The sequence below is a fragment of the Mobula hypostoma genome, unplaced genomic scaffold, assembly GCF_963921235.1.
Source record: "Mobula hypostoma unplaced genomic scaffold, sMobHyp1.1 scaffold_88, whole genome shotgun sequence".
Taxonomy (NCBI): Eukaryota; Metazoa; Chordata; class Chondrichthyes; order Myliobatiformes; family Myliobatidae; genus Mobula; species Mobula hypostoma.
Genome location: NW_026948254.1, coordinates 207,268 through 227,417, shown reverse-complemented (window position 1 = coordinate 227,417; position 20,150 = coordinate 207,268). Strand labels below are relative to the sequence as shown.

The window sequence follows — 20,150 nt, the reverse complement described above, 5'->3', positions numbered from 1 at the left end:
ATGGAGGGAAGGCTGGTGCCGGGTTCTGAGTTGGATGATCAGCCATGATCATATTAAATGGCAGGGCAGGCTCGAAGGGCCGAATGGCCTACTCCTGCACCTATTCTCTATGTTTCTATGTTAACAGGGTCCTGACACACTGTGAGACCCCACACACCCCTGACGGGGACCTGACACACTGTGAGACCCCACAAACCACTGACAGGGTCCTGACACACTGTGAGACCCCAAACACCCCCGACAGGACCGTGACACAGTGTGAGACTCCCCACACACCTGGCAGGGTCTTGACACAGTGAGAGATCCCCACACACCCCTGAGAGGGTCCGGATACACATTGAGTCCCCATGCACCCCTGACATGGTCCTGACACACTGTGAGACCCCCCACACACTTGACAAATCCTGATGGACTGTGAGATCCCGAAAATCCCTAACAGGGTCCTCACAAACTGTGAGACGCCACACACCACTGACAGCGTCCTGACACAGTGCGATACCCCACACACAACTGACAGGATCCTGACACACTGCGAGACTAAATACACCCCTGACTTGGTCCTGACAAACTCTGAGCTCCCACACACCCCAACGCACTGTCAGATCCTACACACCACTGAAAGGGTCCCGACACTCAGTGAGACCCCAAACACCCCTGACAGGATCCTGAAGCACTGTGAGAGCCCACACAGCACTGACAGGGTCCTGACACATTTTGAGACCCAACACACCCCTGACAGGGTCCTGACACACTTTGATACCCAACAGACCCCTGATAGAGTCCTGACACACTGTGAGACTCCACACAGCCCTGACTGGGTTCTGACACTGTTAGACACCACACACCCCTGACAAGATCCTGACACACTGTGAGACCCACACACCCCTGACAGGGTCCTGACAAACTGTGAGCTCCCACACACACCGACGCACTTTTTGGACCCTACACACCACAGAAAGGGCCCTGACACACTATGAGACCCCAAACACACCTTATGGGTTCCTGACACAGTGTGAGACCGCACACAACCCCTGGAGGGATCCTGAAATACTGAGAGACCCCACAAACCTGTGACAGCATCCTGACACACTGTGAGACCCCAGACACCACTGACAGATTCCTGACACACTGTGAGAACCCACACACACATGAGACGGAGAGGACACACTCCAATACCCCGACAGGCACCGGATAGGGTCCTGACATGTTACCAGACGCCATACACCCCTGACAAAATCCTGAGACACTGTGAGATCCCACACACCACTGACAGTGTTGTGACACACTGTGAGACCCCACACACTCCTGACAGTGTTGTGACACACTGTGAGACCCCACACACACCTGCAGGATCCTGACTCACTGTGAGACCCCAGAAACCACTGACAGGGTCCTGACACACTGTGAGACTCCACACAGCCCTGACTGGGTTCTGACACAGTTAGACACCACACACCCCTGACAAGATCCTGACACACTGTGAGACCCACACACCCCTGACAGGGTCCTGACAAACTGTGAGCTCCCACACACACCGACGCACTTTTTGGACCCTACACACCACAGAAAGGGCCCTGACACACTATGAGACCCCAAACACACCTTATGGGTTCCTGACACAGTGTGAGACCGCACACAACCCCTGGAGGGATCCTGAAATACTGAGAGACCCCACAAACCTGTGACAGCATCCTGACACACTGTGAGACCCCAGACACCACTGACAGATTCCTGACACACTGTGAGAACCCACACACACATGAGACGGAGAGGACACACTCCAATACCCCGACAGGCACCGGATAGGGTCCTGACATGTTACCAGACGCCATACACCCCTGACAAAATCCTGAGACACTGTGAGATCCCACACACCACTGACAGTGTTGTGACACACTGTGAGACCCCACACACTCCTGACAGTGTTGTGACACACTGTGAGACCCCACACACTCCTGACAGTGTTGTGACACACTGTGAGACCCCACACACACCTGCAGGATCCTGACTCACTGTGAGACCCCAGAAACCACTGACAGGGTCCTGACACACAGTGAGACCCCACACACCCCTCACAAGATCCTGACTCATTGGGAGACCCCACACACACCCCTGACAGGGTCCTGGCGCACTGTGAGACCTCGCACAACCCAGACAGGGTCCTGACACACAGTGAGACTGCACACAGCCTTGACAGGGTCCTGACAGATTGTAAGACCTCACATCCCTGACACCCCAAACACCCCTGATAAGCAATTGTGTCTGTTTTTTGCAAGGCCAAGTTGCTAACTCAATGCACAACCTAGCGTGTAAGGAGCCGGCAGGGTCCTGACAGATTGTGAGACCCCACACACCCCTCACAAGATCCTGACTCATTGGGAGACCCCACACACACCCCTGACAAGGTCCAGGCGCACTGTGAGACCCCACACATCCTCAACAGGGTCTTGACAGACTGTGAGACCACACACCACTGACAGGGTCCCGACACACTGTGAGACTGCACACAGCCTTGAGAGGGTCCTGACAGATTGTAAGACCTCACATCCCTGACAGAGTCCTGACACACTGTCAGACCCCACACACCCCTGACAGGCTCCTTACACTCTGCGAGACCCCACACACCTCTGGCAGGGTCCTGACACACTGTGAGACCCCAAACACTCCTGACAAGATCCTGACACAGAGTTAGACCCCACACATCCCTGGCAGGCTCCTTACACACTGTGAGACACCACATACACATGAGAGGGAGAGGACACACTCTAAGACCCCCACATGCACCGGATAGGGTCCTGACATATTGCGAGACGCCACACACCCCTGACAAAATTCTCAGATGGTGTGAGACCCCACACACCCCTGGCAAGGGTCCTGACGCACTGTGAGACTCCATAGGTCGTAATTAGGCTCCTGACATACTGTGAGACCCTAACACACTGCGAGACCCCACAAACCACTGACAGGGTCTTGAAACACTGTCATACTGCACATATCCCTGACAGGGTCCTGACACCGTGCGAAACCTCACATACCCCTGACAGGTTACTGACACAGTGTGAGACCCCACACACCCCTGACAGGGTCCTGACACATCGTGAGACCCCACACACCCCTGACAAGATCCTGACACACTGTGAGACCCCACACACCCCTGACAGGATCCTGACACAGAGTAACACCCCACACACACCTGAAAGGTTCCTGACACACTGTGAAACCCCACACACACCTGACAAAATCCTGAGACACTGTGAGACCCCCCACACCCCTGGCAGGGTCTTGACACACTGTGAGACCTCACACACACCTGACAGGGTCCGGACACACTATGAGACCCCGCACACCCCTGACAAGATCCTGACACACTGAGAGAACCCGCAAACCCCTCTAACAGGGTCCTGACACACTGTGAGACCCCACAAACCAATGACAGGGTCTTGACACACTGTCAGACCCCACATACCCCTGATAGGGTCCTGACACAGTGTTAGACCCCACAATCACCTGACAGGGTCCAGACACCCTGTGAGACCCCAAACACCCCTGACAAGATCCTGACACACTGTGAGACCCCACACACCCCTGACAGGGTCCTGACACACTGTGAGACTCCACACACGCCTGGCAGGGTCCTGACACAGTGTGAGACCCCACACACTCCTGGCAGTGTTGTGAGACACTGTGAGACCCCACACACCTGCAGGATCCTGACACACTGTGAGACCCCAGAAACCACTGACAGCATCCTGACACACTGTGAGACTGCACACACCACTCACAAGATCCTGACACACTGTGAGACCCCACAAACCAATGACAGGGTCTTGACACACAGTCAGACACCACATACCCCTGAGAGGGTCCTGACACACTGTGAGAGCCCACACACACCTGATAGGGTCCTGACACATTGTGAGACCCCACACATCCCTGACAGAGTCCTGACAGATTGTGAAACCTCACATCCCTGACAGGGTCCTGCCACACTGTGACACCCCACACACGTCTGGCAGGGTCCTGACACACTGTGAGATCCGAAACACCCCTGACAAGATCCTGACACAGTGTGAGACCCTACACACCTCTGACAGGGTCCTGACACACTGTGAGACACTGCACACACGAGAGGAACAGGACACACTCTAAGACCCCCACACGCACCGGATAGGGTCCTGACACATTTCGAGACGCCACACACCCCTGACAAAATCCTGAGACAGTGTGAGACACCACACACCCCTGGCAGGGTCCTGACATACTGTGAGACCCTGACACACTGTGAGACCCCACAAACCACTGACAGGTTCCTGACAAACTGTGAGACCCCACACACCCCTGACAGGTTCCTGACACACTATGAGACCCCACACACCCCTGACAAGATCCTGACACACTGAGAGAACCCGCAAAACCCTGGCAGGACCCTGACAGACTGTGAGACCCCACACACACCTGACTGTTCCCTGACACACTGTGAAACCCCACACACCTCTGGCAGGGTCTTGACACACTGTGAGACCCCACACACCCCTGACAAGATCCTGACACAGAGTGAGGCCCCACACACCCCTGACAGGGTCCTTGCACACTGTGAGACCCCATACACCCCTCACAAGATCCTGACTCACTGTGAGACCCCAAACACCCCTGACAAGATCCTGACACAGAGTGAGACCCCACACACCCATGTCAGGGTCCTCACAAACTGTGAGAACCCGCAAAACCCTGGCAGGACCCTGACAGACCGTGAGACCCCACACAACCATGGCAAGACCGTGACACACTGTGAGACCCCACACACACCTGACTGTCCCCTGACACACTGTGCAACCCCACACACCTCTGGCAGGGTCTTGACACACTGTGAGACCCCAAACACCCCTGACAAGATCCTGACACAGAGTGAGGCCCCACACATCCCTGGCAGGGTCCTGACTCACGGTGAGACCCCACACACACCCCTGACAGGGTCCTTGCACACTGTGAGACCCCACACACCCCTCACAAGTTCCTGACTCACTGTGAGACCCCAAACACCCCTGACAAGATCCTGACACAGAGTGAGACCCCACACACCCATGTCAGGGTCCTCACAAACTGTGAGACCCCACACAACCATGGCCGGGTCCTGACACACTGTGAGAACCCGCAAAACCCTGGCAGGACCCTGACAGACCGTGAGACCCCACACAACCATGACAAGACTGTGACACACTGTGAGACCCCACACACACCTGACTGTCCCCTGACACACTGTGCAACCCCACACAACTCAGTTGGGATCCTGACACAGTGTGAGACCCCACACAACCCCTGGAGGGATCCTGAAATACTAAGATACCCCACAAACAACTGACAGGGTCCTGACACACAGTGAGACCCCACACGCACCTGTCAAGATTCTGACACTGTGAGACCCCACACACACCTGACAAGATTCTAACACAGTATAAGACCCTACACACTCCTGACAGTGTCATGAAACACTGTGAGACCCCAGAAACCACTGACAGGGTCCTGACACACTGTGAGACCCCACACACCCCTCACAAGATCCTGACTCACTATGAGACCCCACACATCCCTGACAGGGTCCTGACACACTGTCAGACCCCACACACCCCTGACAGGGTCCTGACACAATGTGAGACCCCACACACCCCTGACAGGGTCCTGACACACTGTGATACCCCATACACCTCTGGCAGGGTTCTGACACACTGTGAGATCCGAAACACCCGACAAGATCCTGACACAGAGTGAGACCCCACACACCCTGGACAGGCTCCTTACATACCGTGAGACACTGCACACACATGAGAGGGACAGGACACACTCTAAGACCCCCACACGCACCGGATAGGGTCCTGACACATTGCGAGACGCCACACACCCTTGACAAAATCCTGAGACAGTGTGAGACCCCACACACCCCTGGCAGGGTCCAGATAAACAGTGAGTCCCCACACACCCCTGACAAGGTCCTGACACACTGTGAGACCCCACACACACTTGACAGATCGTGATAGACTGTGAGATCCCAAAAATCCCTGACAGTGTCCTCACAAACTGTGAGACGCGACACACCACTGACAGCGTCCTGACACACTGCGAGACCCCACACACCCCCGGCAGGGTCCTGACACACCGTTGGACCCCAAACACCCCTGACAAGATCCTGACACAGAGAGAGACCCCACACAGCCATGACAGGGTCCTGACACACTTTGAGACCCCACACACCCCTGACAGCATCCTGACACAGAGTGAGACCCCACACACACCTGACAGTTTCCTGACACACTGTGAGACCCCACACACACGAGAGGGAAAGGACACACTCTAAGACCCCGACACGCACCGGATAGGGTCCTGACATATTACCAGACGCCATACACCCCTGACAAAATCCTGAGACACTGTGAGAGTCCCCACACCCCTGACAGGGTCCTGACACACTGTGAGACCCCAAACACCCCTGACAGGACCGTGACACACTGTGAGATTCCACACAACCCAGTTGAGGTTCTGACACACTGTGAGACCCCACACACCCCTGACAGGACCGTGACACACTGTGAGATTCCACACACATCTGGCAGGGTCCTGACACACTGTGAGATCCGAACCACCCCTGACAAGATCCTGACACAGAGTGTGACCCTACACACCCCGGACAGGCTCCTTACACACCGTGAGACACTGCACACACATGAGAGGGACAGGACACACTCTAAGATCCCCACACGCACCGGATAGGGTCCTGACACATTGCGGGATGCCACACACCCCTGACAAAATCCTGAGACGGTGTGAAACCCCACACACCCCTGACAGGGTCCAGATACACACTATGAGACCCCACACACCCCTGGTAGGGTCCTTTCACACTGTGAGACCCCACACACAACTGACAGGTTCCTGACACATGGTGAGACCGCGCACACCCCTGACAGGGTCCTGACACATTGGGACATCACACACACACCTGGTAGGGTCCTGACACACTGAGAGACCCACTCACCCCTGACAGGGTACTGACACACTGTGAGAACTCGCAAAACCCTGGTAGGACCCTGACAGACTGTGAGACGCCACACAACCATGGCAGGACCATGACACACTGTGAGACCCCACACGCACCTGACTGTCCCCTGACACACTGTGCAACCCCACACAACTGAGTTGGGATCCTGACACATTGTGAAACCCCACAAACCCCTGACAGAGTCCTGACAGACTGTGAGACTCCGCACACACCTGACAGGGTCCTGACACACTGTGAAACTCCACACACACCTGACAGGGTCCTGACACACTGTGAAACTCCACACACAGCTGACAGGGTCCTGACACACCGTTGGACCCCAAACACCCCAGACAAGATCCTGATACAGAGTGAGACCCCACACACCCATGACAGGGTCCTGACACAGAGTGAGACCCCACACACACACACCTGACCGTTTCCTGACACACTGTGAGACCCCACACACACATGAGAGGGAAAGGAGACACTCTAAAACCCCGACACGCACCGGATAGGGTCCTGACATGTTACCAGACGCCATACACCCCTGACAAAATCCTGAGACACTGTGAGACCCCCCCACGCACCTGACAGGGTCCTGACACACTGTGACACCCAACACACCCCTGGGAGGGTCCTGACACACTGTGAGACCCCACACACCCCTGACAAGATCCTGACACACTGAGAGAACCCGCAAACCCCGCTAAAAGGGTCCTGACACACTGTGGGACCCCACACACCCCTGACGGGGACCTGACACACTGTGAGACCCCAAAAACCACACAGGGTCCTGACACACTGTGTGACCCTAAACAACCCCGACAGGACCGTGACACACTGTGAGATCCCGCACAACCCAGTTGAGGTCATGACACATTGTGAGACCCCACAAACCACTGACAAGATCCTAACACAGTGTGAGACCCCACACACCCCCAACAGGACCCTGACACAGTGTGAGACTCCCCACACCCCTGGCAGGGTCTTGACACACAGTGAGTCCCCACACACCCCTGACAAGGTCCTGACACACTGTGAGACCCCACACACACTTGACAGATCCTGATAGACTGTGAGACCCCAAAAGTCCCTGACAGTGTCCTCACAAACTCTGAGACGCCACACACCACTGACAGCGTCCTGACACACGGCAAGACCCCACACACCCCTGGCAGGGTCCTGACACATGGTGAGACCCCACACACCCCTGGCAGGGTCCTGACACACTGAGAACCCGCACACCCCTGACAGGGTACTGATACACTGAGAACCCGCAAAACCCTGGCAGGATCCTGACAGACCGTGAGACCCCACACAACCATGGCAGGACCGTGACAAACTGTGCGACCCCACACACACCTGACTGTTCCCTGACACACCGTGCAACCCCACACAACTCAGTTGGGATCCTGACACATTGTGAGACCCCACACACCCCTGACAGGGTCCTGACACACTGTGAGACCCCACGCACTCCTGACAGGGTCCTGACGCACTGTGAGACCCCACACACACCCGGCAGTGTCCTGACACATTGTGAGACCCCACACACCCCTGACAGAGTCCTGACACACTGTGAGACCCCACACACCCCTGACAGGGTCCTGACACACTGTGAGACCCCACACGCTCCTGACAGTGTTGTAACACACTGTGAGACCCCACACACTCAAGACAGTGTTGTGACACACTGTCAGACCCCACACACACCTGCAGGATCCTGACACACATGTGAGACGCCACACACTCCTGACAGTGTCGTGAAACACTGTGAGAACCCACACACACCTGCAGGATCCTGACTCACTGTGAGACCCCAGAAACCACTGACAGGGTCCTGACACACTGTGAGAACCCACACACACGCCTGACAGGGTCCTGGCACACTGTGAGACCCCACAAATCACTGACAAGATCCTGACACACTGTGAGACCCCAAACAGCCCTGACAAGATCCTGACACAGAGTGAGACCGCACACACCCCTGACAGGCTCCTTACACTCTGCGAGACCCCACACACCTCTGACAGGGTCTTGTCACACTGCGAGACACCACACACCCCCGGCAGGCACCTGACACACTGTGAGACCACACACCACTGACAGGGTCCTGACACACTGTGAGACCATACACACCACTGACAGCGACCTGACATACTGTGAGACCCCGCACACCGCTGAGAGGGTCCTGACACACTGTGAGACCCCACACGCTCCTGACAGTGTTGTGACACACTGTGAGACCCCACACACTCAAGACAGTGTTGTGACACACTGTCAGACCCCACACACACCTGCAGGATCCTGACACACATGTGAGACGCCACACACTCCTGACAGTGTCGTGACACACTGTGAGAACCCACACACACCAGCAGGATCCTGACACACTGTGAGACCCCAGAAACCACTGACAGGGTCCTGACACACTGTGAGAACCCACACAGACGCCGGACAGGGTCCTGGCACACTGTGAGACCCCACAAATCACTGACAAGATCCTGACACACTGTGAGACCCCAAACAGCCCTGACAAGATCCTGACACAGAGTGAGACCCCACACACCCCTGACAGGCTCCTTACACTCTGCGAGACCCCACACACCTCTGACAGGGTCTTGTCACACTGCGAGACACCACACACCCACGGCAGGCACCTGACACACTGTGAGACCACACACCCCTGACAGGGTCCTGACATACTGTGAGACCCCGCACACCGCTGAGAGGGTCTTGACACACTGTGAGATCCCGCACACCGCTGAGAGGGTCCTGACACACTGTAAGACGCCACACATCCCTGAGAGGGTCCTGACACACTGTAAAACACCACACACCCCTGACAGGGTCCTGAGACACTGGGAGACCCCACACACCCCGGACAGGGTCCTGGCACACTGTGAGATCCCACACAGCCCAGACAGGGACCTGACACATTCTGAGACAGAACTGACCCCTGACAGGGTCCTGACACACTGTGACACTCCACACACCCCTGGCAGGTTCCTGAGACACTGTGAGACCCCACACACCCCTGAAAGGGACCAGACACACTGTGAAACTCCACAGACATCTGGCAGGGTCCTGAAACACTGTGAGACTGAACACACCCCTGACAATACTGTGAGACTCCAAACACCATTGACACGGTCCTGACACACTGTGGGACACCACATACACGTTACAGGGTCCTGACATACTGTGAGACCCCACAAACCACTCACAGTGTCCTGACACACTATGAGACCCCACACACACCTGACAGGGTCCTGAAACACTGTGAAACCCAACACACCCCTGACAATCTCCTGTCACACTGTGAGACCCCACACACCCCGGACAGGGACCTGACACATTCTGAGACACAACTGACCCCTGACAGGGTCCTGACTCACTGTGAGACCCCACACACATCTGGCAGGGTCCTGAAACAGCAACCTGACATACTGTGAGACCCTACACACCCCTGACAGGGTCCTGACACGTTGTGGGATACCACAAACCCCTCCCAGGGTCCTGACTCACTGTGTTACCCAACACATCCCTGAGAGGGTCCTGAAACACTGTAAATCACCACACACCCCTGACAGGGTCCTGACACACTGTCAGACCCCACACACCCTGGAGAGGGACCTGACACGCTGTGAGATCTCACACACTCCCGGACAGGGTCCTGACACACTGTGAAACACCACAGACACCTGACAGGGACCTGACACATTGTGAGACCCCACACACCCCTGACAGCGACCTGACATACTGTGAGACCAAACACACACCTGACAAAGTCGTGTCATACTGTGAGACTCCAAACACCATTGACATGGTCCTGACACACTGTGAGACGCCACATACCCCTGACAGGGTCCTGACAAACCATGAGACCCGACACACACCTGGCAGTGTCCTGAAGTACTGTGAAGCATCACACATGCCTGATAGGTTCCTGTCACACTGTGACACACCACACACCCCTGACAGGGTCCTGACACACTGTGAGACCACACACACCCCTGACAGCGACCTGACACACTGTGAGAGCCCACACACCCCTGACAGGGTCCTGACACACTGTCACATCCCACACACCCCTGAGATGGTCCCGACACACTGTGAGACGCCACACATCCCTGAGAGGGTCCTGAAACACTGTGAGACCACACACACCCCTGACAGGGTCGTGACACACTGTGAGACACCACACACCCCTGACAGGGTCCTGACATACTGTGAGACCGAACACACCCCTGACAGGGTCGTGACACACTGTGAAACACCACACACCCCTGACAGGGTCGTGACACACTGTGAGACACCACACACCCCTGACAGGGTCCTGACATACTGTGAGACCGAACACACCCCTGACAGGGTCGTGACACACTGTGAGACCACACACACCCCTGACAGGGTCGTGACACACTGTGAAACACCACACACCCCTGACAGGGTCCTGACATACTGTGAGACCGAACACACCCCTGACAATGTCGTGTCATACTGTAGGACTCCAAACATCCTTGACATGGTCCTGACACACTGTCAGATCCCACACACCCCTGACAGGGACCAGCCACACTGTGAAACTCCACAGACATCTGAAACACTGTGAGACTGAACACACACCTTACAAAGTCGTGTCATACTGTGAGACTCAAAACACCATTGACACGGTCCTGACACACTGTGAGACACCACACATCCCTGACAGGGTCGTGACACACTGTGAGACCCCACACACCCGAGAGGCTCCTGACATACTGTGAGACCGAACACACCCCTGACAATGTCGTGTCATATTGTGGGACTGCAAACACCATTGACACGGTCCTGACACACTGTGAGACACCACATAGCCCTGACATGGTCCTGACAGACTGTGAGACGCCACACACCCCTGACAGCGACCTGACAGACTGTGAGACCAAACACACCCCTGACAGGGTACTGAAACTCTGTGAGATCCCACAAACCTTCACAGGGTCCTGACACACTGTGAGACACCACACATCCCTGAGAGGGTCCTGAAACACCACACACCCCTGAGAGGGTCCTGACACACTGTGAGACTGAACACACCCCTGACAATGTCGTGTCATACTGTGGGACTCCAAACACCATTGACACGGTCCTGACACACTGTCAGATCCCACACACCCCTGAGAGGGTCCTGACACACTGTGAAACATCACACACCCCTGACAGTGTCCTGACACACTGTGAAAACCCACACAACCCTGACAGGGACCTGACACACTGTGAGATCCCACGCTCCCCTGACAGGGTCCTGACACAGTGTGAGACGCCACACATCCCTGAGAGGGTCCTGAAACACCACACATCCCTGAGAGTGTCCTGAAACACTGTGAAAACCCACACAACCCTGACAGGGACCTGACACACTGTGAGATCCCACGCTCCCCTGACAGGGTCCTGACACCCTGTGAGACCCCACACACTATTAACACAGTCCTGACAGACTGTGAGACCCCACGCACAAGTGACAGGATCCTGACAGTCTGTGAGACCACACACACACTCCTGGCATGGTTCTGACACACTGTGAGACCCCACACACCCCTGACAGGGTGACGGTGAGAGGGAGGGGGAGCTGTGATTCCCCGACCTGTTCCTTTCACAGAATGCCCACTACCCTTTTCTCCATCTCCATACACCACATCAACACTGGGGACTAAAAGTTTCTTCCACAGGAAAAAATGACAGCTGTGACAGTAGAGGGAGTTTGTCCAGTACGCGACAGTCGGGGGTCAGTAAACTACCAGGGAAATACTCACCTTCACAGCACAGTTAATTGTGAAATGTGATGATCTGGTGTTTATCTGGACCAGGCCTCTCTGTCCAGTCAGGGGTCTGTCAATGGAATTTACTTTACTTTACGGGCATTCATTGATGAATCCAATTAATGCAATAGCTTTGAGCTAACTCTTGTGTATCTACATACTGAGTTCTGAGATGAGGCATCTAACAGTTTGTCCACTGTCTGTTCCCATGGAAGATGTTCGACAGAAGCACAAGGAGACTCTGCGGACACAAACGGAAACACTGAGAGTCAACACGATCCTGATGAGGGAGAAGGTGAAGGTTTTCCAGCTGGTTGATCGATACGCTGAGCTCACGGTCATTTCTACTGTTCGAGATCGGACACTGGTGGAACATGAGCTGCTGGCAAGAGGCAGAGACCACGAGGAGTGGAGAGAGAAACATCTCCGCCGAGAGCTGGAAAAAATCGGGATTGCTCAGCTGTTTCAGAATAGTTACTCACATAGATTTTGGGACAAAATGAAAAGATTCTTCACACGATCAACTTCGGGATGTTCGGCAGCAGTGGCCGGAGTCCCGGGGATCGGGAAAACAACACTGGTACAAAAGATTGTTTATGACTGGGCCACGGGGAAAATATACCAACAGTTCCAGTTTGTCTTCAGTTTCAAATTCCGAGATTTAAACAGTATTAACTGCAGAATAAACCTGAGGGAACTGATTCTGGATCAGTATCCTTACTTTGGGAATTCCCTGAGAGAGGTTTGGAAGAACCCAGAGGGATTGCTGTTTATATTCGATGGTTTGGATGAATTCAATGACAAAATTGATTTTGCTGACAGTCAGAGAAACACAGAACCTCGGTCCACATGCACAGATTCTGAATTCAAGTGCAAGGTGTCTGACATTGTGTACAGTTTAATCCAGGGCAAGCTGCTCCCAGGGTGTTCAGTGCTGGTCACCACCCGTCCCACTGCGTTAGGTTTATTGGAAAAGGCAGAGATCAGTGTCTGGGCTGAAATCTTGGGATTTGTTGGGAAGAAACGGAAGGAATATTTCATCAGACATTTTGAAGATCAGACGGTGGCAGAAGCTGTTTTCAAACACGTGAAGGAGAACGAGATCCTGTACACCATGAGCTACAACCCCTCCTACTGCTGGATCCTCGCTCTGGCACTGGGCCCCTTCTTCACACAAAGAGTCAGGGACCCGCAGCGAGTTCCCAAGACCATCACCCAACTGTACTCCTACTATATTTACAACATCCTGAAAAACCACGGCCGTGAGATTGAGAACCCCCGTGATGTGTTACTCAGGGTTGGTCAGATGGCCTTCAGAGGAGTGTCCGAGAGGAAGATTGTATTTACAGGTGGAGATTTGATGAAGTACAGTCTGCAGCCTTCCCAGTTCCTGTCCGGGTTCCTGATGGAGCTTTTGGAGAGAGAGGATTCTGCCCGATGTGTAGTGTACACATTCCCACACCTCACTATCCAAGAGTTTGTCGCTGCAGTCACACAATTCCTGATCCCAGACGGCAGAGATATCATGAAACTCCTCACTGAAGCCCACTGCGTGAAGGATGGGCGGTTTGAGGTGTTTCTCCGTTTTGTTGCTGGTCTCTCCTCCCCAATGACAGCTCGGGGCCTGGAGGAGTTTCTGGGTCCATTTCCTCATGAAACAACCTGCCGGGTGATTGACTGGGTGAAGGAGGAGGTTAAACGCCAGAGTGGAAACACATGGAGTGAAGCTGGTAAAAGGAGCCTCCTGAACACATTGCACTACCTGTTTGAGTCTCAGAATCGTGGACTGGCTCGGGCCGCACTGGGATCTGTGGAAACACTTTCATTCAGTGGAATGACACTGACCCCGATTGACTGCGCGGTCCTGTCTCATGTCATCGGACTCTGTGATACAATAAAACACCTCGACCTGGAGAACTGCCACATTCAGTGTGAAGGAATCCAGCGGCTGGGACCCGGGCTGTACAAGTGCCAGGAGTTGGGGTAACTTGATTTATCTCTCACTCTGAACTGTGAAACTGTCCCATTGTGTTGTTTCAACATAAAGGGATTTGGGTAAAACTGCAGTAAATATGATTCTGAAGATTTGTAACAAATGCCATCCCCCTTCCTCCTGTGGGATCTCTGTTCCCCATCCCCCTTCCTCCTTTTTCTTCCACCATCTCCCACCGACATTTCCCCATTCGCAAATCTTCCTCACTGTGGGAGTTTCTCCCCTTCACCCCTGCCCCTTCCGACCCTCTCACATCAGGAACACTTTTCTAACCATCGGGGAATGGGACAGAATATGTGGAGTTTACAGGGTCACACGGACAGACTAAATTACTGACATTCGGGGAATACCCTGGAGCTGGGCAGTGAGGGACATTGACAGTGATGGGAACTCCGATCAGTGATTTACTGAAGGGTTTAATGTTTCCTGAAATATCCGAGTGAGAGAAATTCCTTCAGACCCGCGGTTTGAATCACTTTGCTCATCAATTTGTCTGTTTGTGTTTAGGCTGAGTTATAATAAACTGGGAGATTCAGGAGTGAAACTGGTGTCTGCGGCTCTGAGGAACCCGGAGTGTAAAATACAGAAACTGGGGTAAGTACCAGACTGTGGGAGATTGTGTTTACAGTCACTGGGTGTCTGACACTGAACATTAATGTGATCAGTAATTGTGTTACTGATAAACACTGGGGATTTGTACCGTCTCCTGTCTCTCTGTGTCCTTCACCCTCACTCTCTCTCATCTCCAGGCTGACGGGTGTCGGTCTCACAGATTCTGGTGCCGAGGATCTCGTCTCCGCTCTCAGTACAAACCCATCACTGACGGAGCTGAACCTGGGAGTAAACTCGCTGACAGACCGATCTGTCCCCGCTCTCCGCCGCCTCATACTGACCCTCCCGAGTCTGGAGTGGATCGGGTGAGTGTTTGTGTTAATGTTCAATGTGATAAAATATCAGCGGATTCGCGGGTTTTCTGGTGATATTTGTCTGTGAGTGTTGTTGAAACATTGACCCCAGTCCCCTGTTACTGACACTGTTGTGTAATCTGTTTATTTCATCTTTATTCTCCCGTCTGTTTCAGGCTGGGGTACAATCAGTTCAGTAAGACCGGGAAGAAGGAACTGAGATCTCTGCAGGAACCCAGACCCGGACTGACAGTGTCTGTGTGAACATCTGAATGTGTGAACATCCCCGCCCGCGGGATGCCGACATTTTGGCCGATTCCCCGCCCTCCCCTTTAACTCCCGCCCTTAACTTTAATGGCCAGGCGCCAGGTTTAATTTTCAACGGTTTTAACGGAACTCGCTTCATGCTCGCGCTGCGTGCCGTTCGCTGGTCTCCCGTGGTGACGTATTCCCACCTCCTGTCCAGCGGCGCTGCTTCCGCCGGATGTGCGAGTTCGAGAACCCGGGGAATTACACGGACAGGAAGAGCCCGGGGGCCGGGGCTCAGTCTGGGACACCGGCGTCCCGGGCTGGGATTATCCCGGGAGTACGTAATGCTGGCTGGCCTGCTGCGTTCACCGGTAACTTTTACGTTTCATGCCGGGGAATTACACAGACAGGAAGGGCCCGATGATGGCGGGTTTTTTTTCTGAGACACGGGTGACTCCTGACCGGAGTGGATAACTTCACTCACATCATCTCTGAACTGATTCCACAACCTACGGACTCACTTTCAAAGAATTTACAACTCATGTCATTATTATTTAATATTTTATTTGCACAAATTTCCCTTCCTTTGCACATTGCTTGTTGGTTAGTCTTTGTTTTTGTATAGTTTTTCATAAATTCTGCTATATTGATTTATTGTCCTGTAAATGACTGCAATAAAATGAATCTCGGGGTAGTATATTGTGACAAATAAGAACTTTGATAATAAGCAACACACATCAAAGTTGCTGATGAATGCAGCAGGCCAGGCAGCATCTCTAGGAAGAGGTACAGTCGACGTTTCAGACCCTCCCCTTTAACTTAACCTTTAATGGCCGCGCTCCAGGTGTAATTCCCAACGGTTATAACGGGACTGGCTGGGCTCCCGCAGTGACGTATTTTCGCCTCCTGTCCAGCGGCCCTACTTCCGCCAGGTGAGCGTTTGCGAGAATCACCCTCCCACGTGAGACAAACCGGAAGAGTCCGGAGTCCGGGGCTGAGTCTGGGACACCAGTGTCCCGGGGTGGGATTATCCCGGGAGAGAATCGTTTTGCTCCCTTTGCTGAGGACGGTGCATTCGGCAGTCTGACCGATATAATGATGTAAAATTGACAAATACCTCGGCAGTGACCCTGGATCTGCAGCGATCTGGGACACGGCTCTGGTGCGTTTTTGTAAACGCAAACAAGAGGAGTTCTGCAGATGCTGGAAATTCAAGCAACACACATAATAGTTGCTGGTGAACGCAGCAGGCCAGGCAGCATCTCTAGGAAGAGGTACAGTCGACGTTTCAGGTCAAGACCCTTCGTCAGGACTAACTGAAGGAACAGTGAGTAAGGGATTTGAAAGTGGGAGGGGGAGGGGGAGGGAGAGATCCGAAATGATAGGAGAAGACAGGAGGGGGAGGGATGGAGCCAAGAGCTGGACTGGTGATTGGCAAAAGGGATATGAGAGGATCATGGGACAGGAGGCCCAGGGAGAAGGAAAAGGGTGAGGAGGGGGAAACCCAGAGGATGGGCAAGGGGTATAGTCAGAGGGACAGAAGGAGAAAAAAGGGAAATAATAAATAAATATGTCTCGGGCCCTGACTGTCCCATCACACACTCCCGGGGTCAGACACAGCGTGAAGCTCCATCTACACCATCCCATCACACACTCCCGGGGTCAAACATAGAGTGAATCTCCCACCACACCGTCCCATCACACACTCCCGGGGTCAGACACAGCGTGAAGCTCCCTCCATGCAGTCCCATCACACAATCCCAGCAACTCCCTTGTCCATTCGTCCCAGTCCCCCCCCATCCCTTCCCAGCGATCTCCCACCCAGCACATATCCTTGTAAGTGGAACAGGTGCTACACATGCCCTTACACTTCCTCCCTCACCACCATTTAGGGCCCCAGACAGTCCTTCCAGCTGAGGCGACACTTCACCTGTGAGTTGGCTGGGGTAATATACTGCGTCCGGTGCTCCCGATGTGGTCTTCTATATATTGGCGAGACCCAACGCAGACTGGGAGACCGCTTCGCTGAACACCTACACTCTGTCCGCCAGAGAAAGCAGGATCTCCCAGTGGCCACACATTTTAATTCCACGTCCCATTCTCATTCTGACATGTCTATCCACGGCCTCCTCTACTGTAAAGATGAAGCCACACTCAGGTTGGAGGAACAACACCTTATATTCCGTCTGGGTAGCCTCCAACCTGATGGCATGAACATTGACTTCTCTAACTTCAGCTAATGCCCCGCCTCTGCTTTGTACCCCATCCCTTATTTATTATTTATTATCATTATTATTTTTCCTCATTTTTTCTCTCCCTTTTTTCTCCCTCTGTGCCTCTCACTATAGTGGGTTCACCTCCCCTTTCTTTTTCCCTCGGCTGCCTGTCCCATGACCCTCCCCCTTCTCCATCTCTGTATACATTTTGCCAATCACCTGTCCAGCTCTTGGCCTCATCCCTCCCCCTCCTGTCTTCTCCTATCATTTCGGATCTCCCCCTCCCCCTCCCACTTTCCAATCTCTGACTATCTCTTCTTTCAGTTAGTGCTGATGAAGGGTCTCGGCCCGAAACGTCGACTGTACCTCTTCCTATAGATGCTGCCTGGCCTGCTGCGTTCACCAGCATTCTTGTGTGTGTTCCTTGGTTAATGTGGCCGCCGGGGATGGAGTGAGACACTGACTTACAATGGCCACTGTCGCTCACAGAATCTATGGCGAAGGAACATGTGGTGCCCGTGGATGCAATCCCGGGATCGAGTGTGTTATTGATTGTAATAACTGTATTTTAATTTGTGATTTATATAGTCTTGGGTATTGCATGTATGTTTTAATAATAATTTTGTCATTGAATAAACTAATGTATACATCTCAGATATTCACACATACACATATACACGTGGGTTTTGGGGAGGAGGGTGAGGGGTTTGGGAGGAAGAGGAGTGATGGGATGAGGAGTGGACTGATGAGACGGTGACCATGGCGAAGTCAATAGGGGATGAAAAGGGGAGGCAAGAGTTCCTGTCACAAACTGGTGGTGATGTGGATCAGATAGAGTCGGGGTGAGGAGGAGTGAAACGACAGGAAGGGAGCGGGAGTGATGTGACCAGGAAGGAGGGAAAGTGATGGGACGAGGTGGGAGGGGTTCTGATGGGATGGGAAGGGAGGGGAAGTTGCAGGACTAGGAGAGAGGGGTCTGATAGGACAGGGTGGGCATGAACAGGATGGGGAGTGTGGAGGAAGGGTGGGTGGTTACGATCCTTCGCAAATAAGACGGATGGCAAGAAAGGGGGCGCGGACAAGGGAAAGGGGGAGCGAGGGGTCGAGACGCGATCAGGGCTGATGGGACGGAGAGTTGAGTGTCTGAACAGAGGGAGAGGGGAGAGACTCACTCAACGACGGAGGGAAGGGATCGGGTGAGGGAGCAAAATTTCCCATCGGAAAATGTTCACCACCCAGGATGTGTTGGATGGCGGGAGAAAGGACAAGGGGACGGCGAGGGGAGGGTGTCAGGAGTGACGGGGTGAGTAGTGGAGAGACTCACTGGCTAACAGAGAGAGAGGACGATGAGGAGAGGCGAAAATTGGCATCGCAAAATGGCACCATCCAGCGTAAATTGAACAACATCGAGGTGGCAGGGAGAGGTAAGCGAGGGGAGGGGTTTGCGAGAGATGGGATGGGAAGGAGGGTGACAGGATGGTGAGGGTGAGGGATTGACTCACTGAGTGGTGGAGGGAGGGGAGGGAGGGTCACACCCGGTCACTGAGTGTCTGTCTGCAGAAGGTTAAATGGAGAGTTGGGAGAGCTGGGTGTGGGGTTGGGGGAGGAGAGGAGGGATGAGGAGTTGAGATTGAATAAACAGGGAGGGAAGCGAGTGGGAGGTGAGGAAAAGGTTGTGACTATTTCTACGATGCTGGGAGAGCGGTTGTCAATGGTAAACATCACAAAATGGCCACCAGGCAGGGTGAGACGGGCGGTGATAGAGGGGACAGAGAGCGGAGTGTTTCAGGATTGACCGGATGCCGAGGGTGGGAGAGGACGACTCGTAACGCAGCACTGGAGGTTCCCGCAGTTGACGATGGCCGTGAGGATGGACATCACCAGGGAGACCAGGCAGTTCACCAGCAAAATCACCGTCACCCCGCTCACAAACCTCTGCCAGAGGGAGAG

At 53.9% G+C, this 20,150-nt stretch overlaps 1 protein-coding gene across 1 annotated transcript in view; it reads left to right on the top strand.

The window, feature by feature from the left end:
* The window catches only part of LOC134342212 (NACHT, LRR and PYD domains-containing protein 3-like), a 35,424-nt gene extending 18,229 nt beyond the window's left edge, over nucleotides 1-17,195 (top strand). The window contains exons 6-9 of the mRNA XM_063040184.1: nucleotides 13,053-14,820; nucleotides 15,338-15,424; nucleotides 15,580-15,747; nucleotides 15,912-17,195. Coding sequence (XP_062896254.1) covers nucleotides 13,053-14,820; nucleotides 15,338-15,424; nucleotides 15,580-15,747; nucleotides 15,912-15,999 — 2,111 coding nt within the window. The 3' untranslated portion in view covers nucleotides 16,000-17,195. The remainder of the gene's footprint in view (nucleotides 1-13,052; nucleotides 14,821-15,337; nucleotides 15,425-15,579; nucleotides 15,748-15,911) is intronic.
* The last annotated feature ends 2,955 nt before the right edge of the window (nucleotides 17,196-20,150 follow it).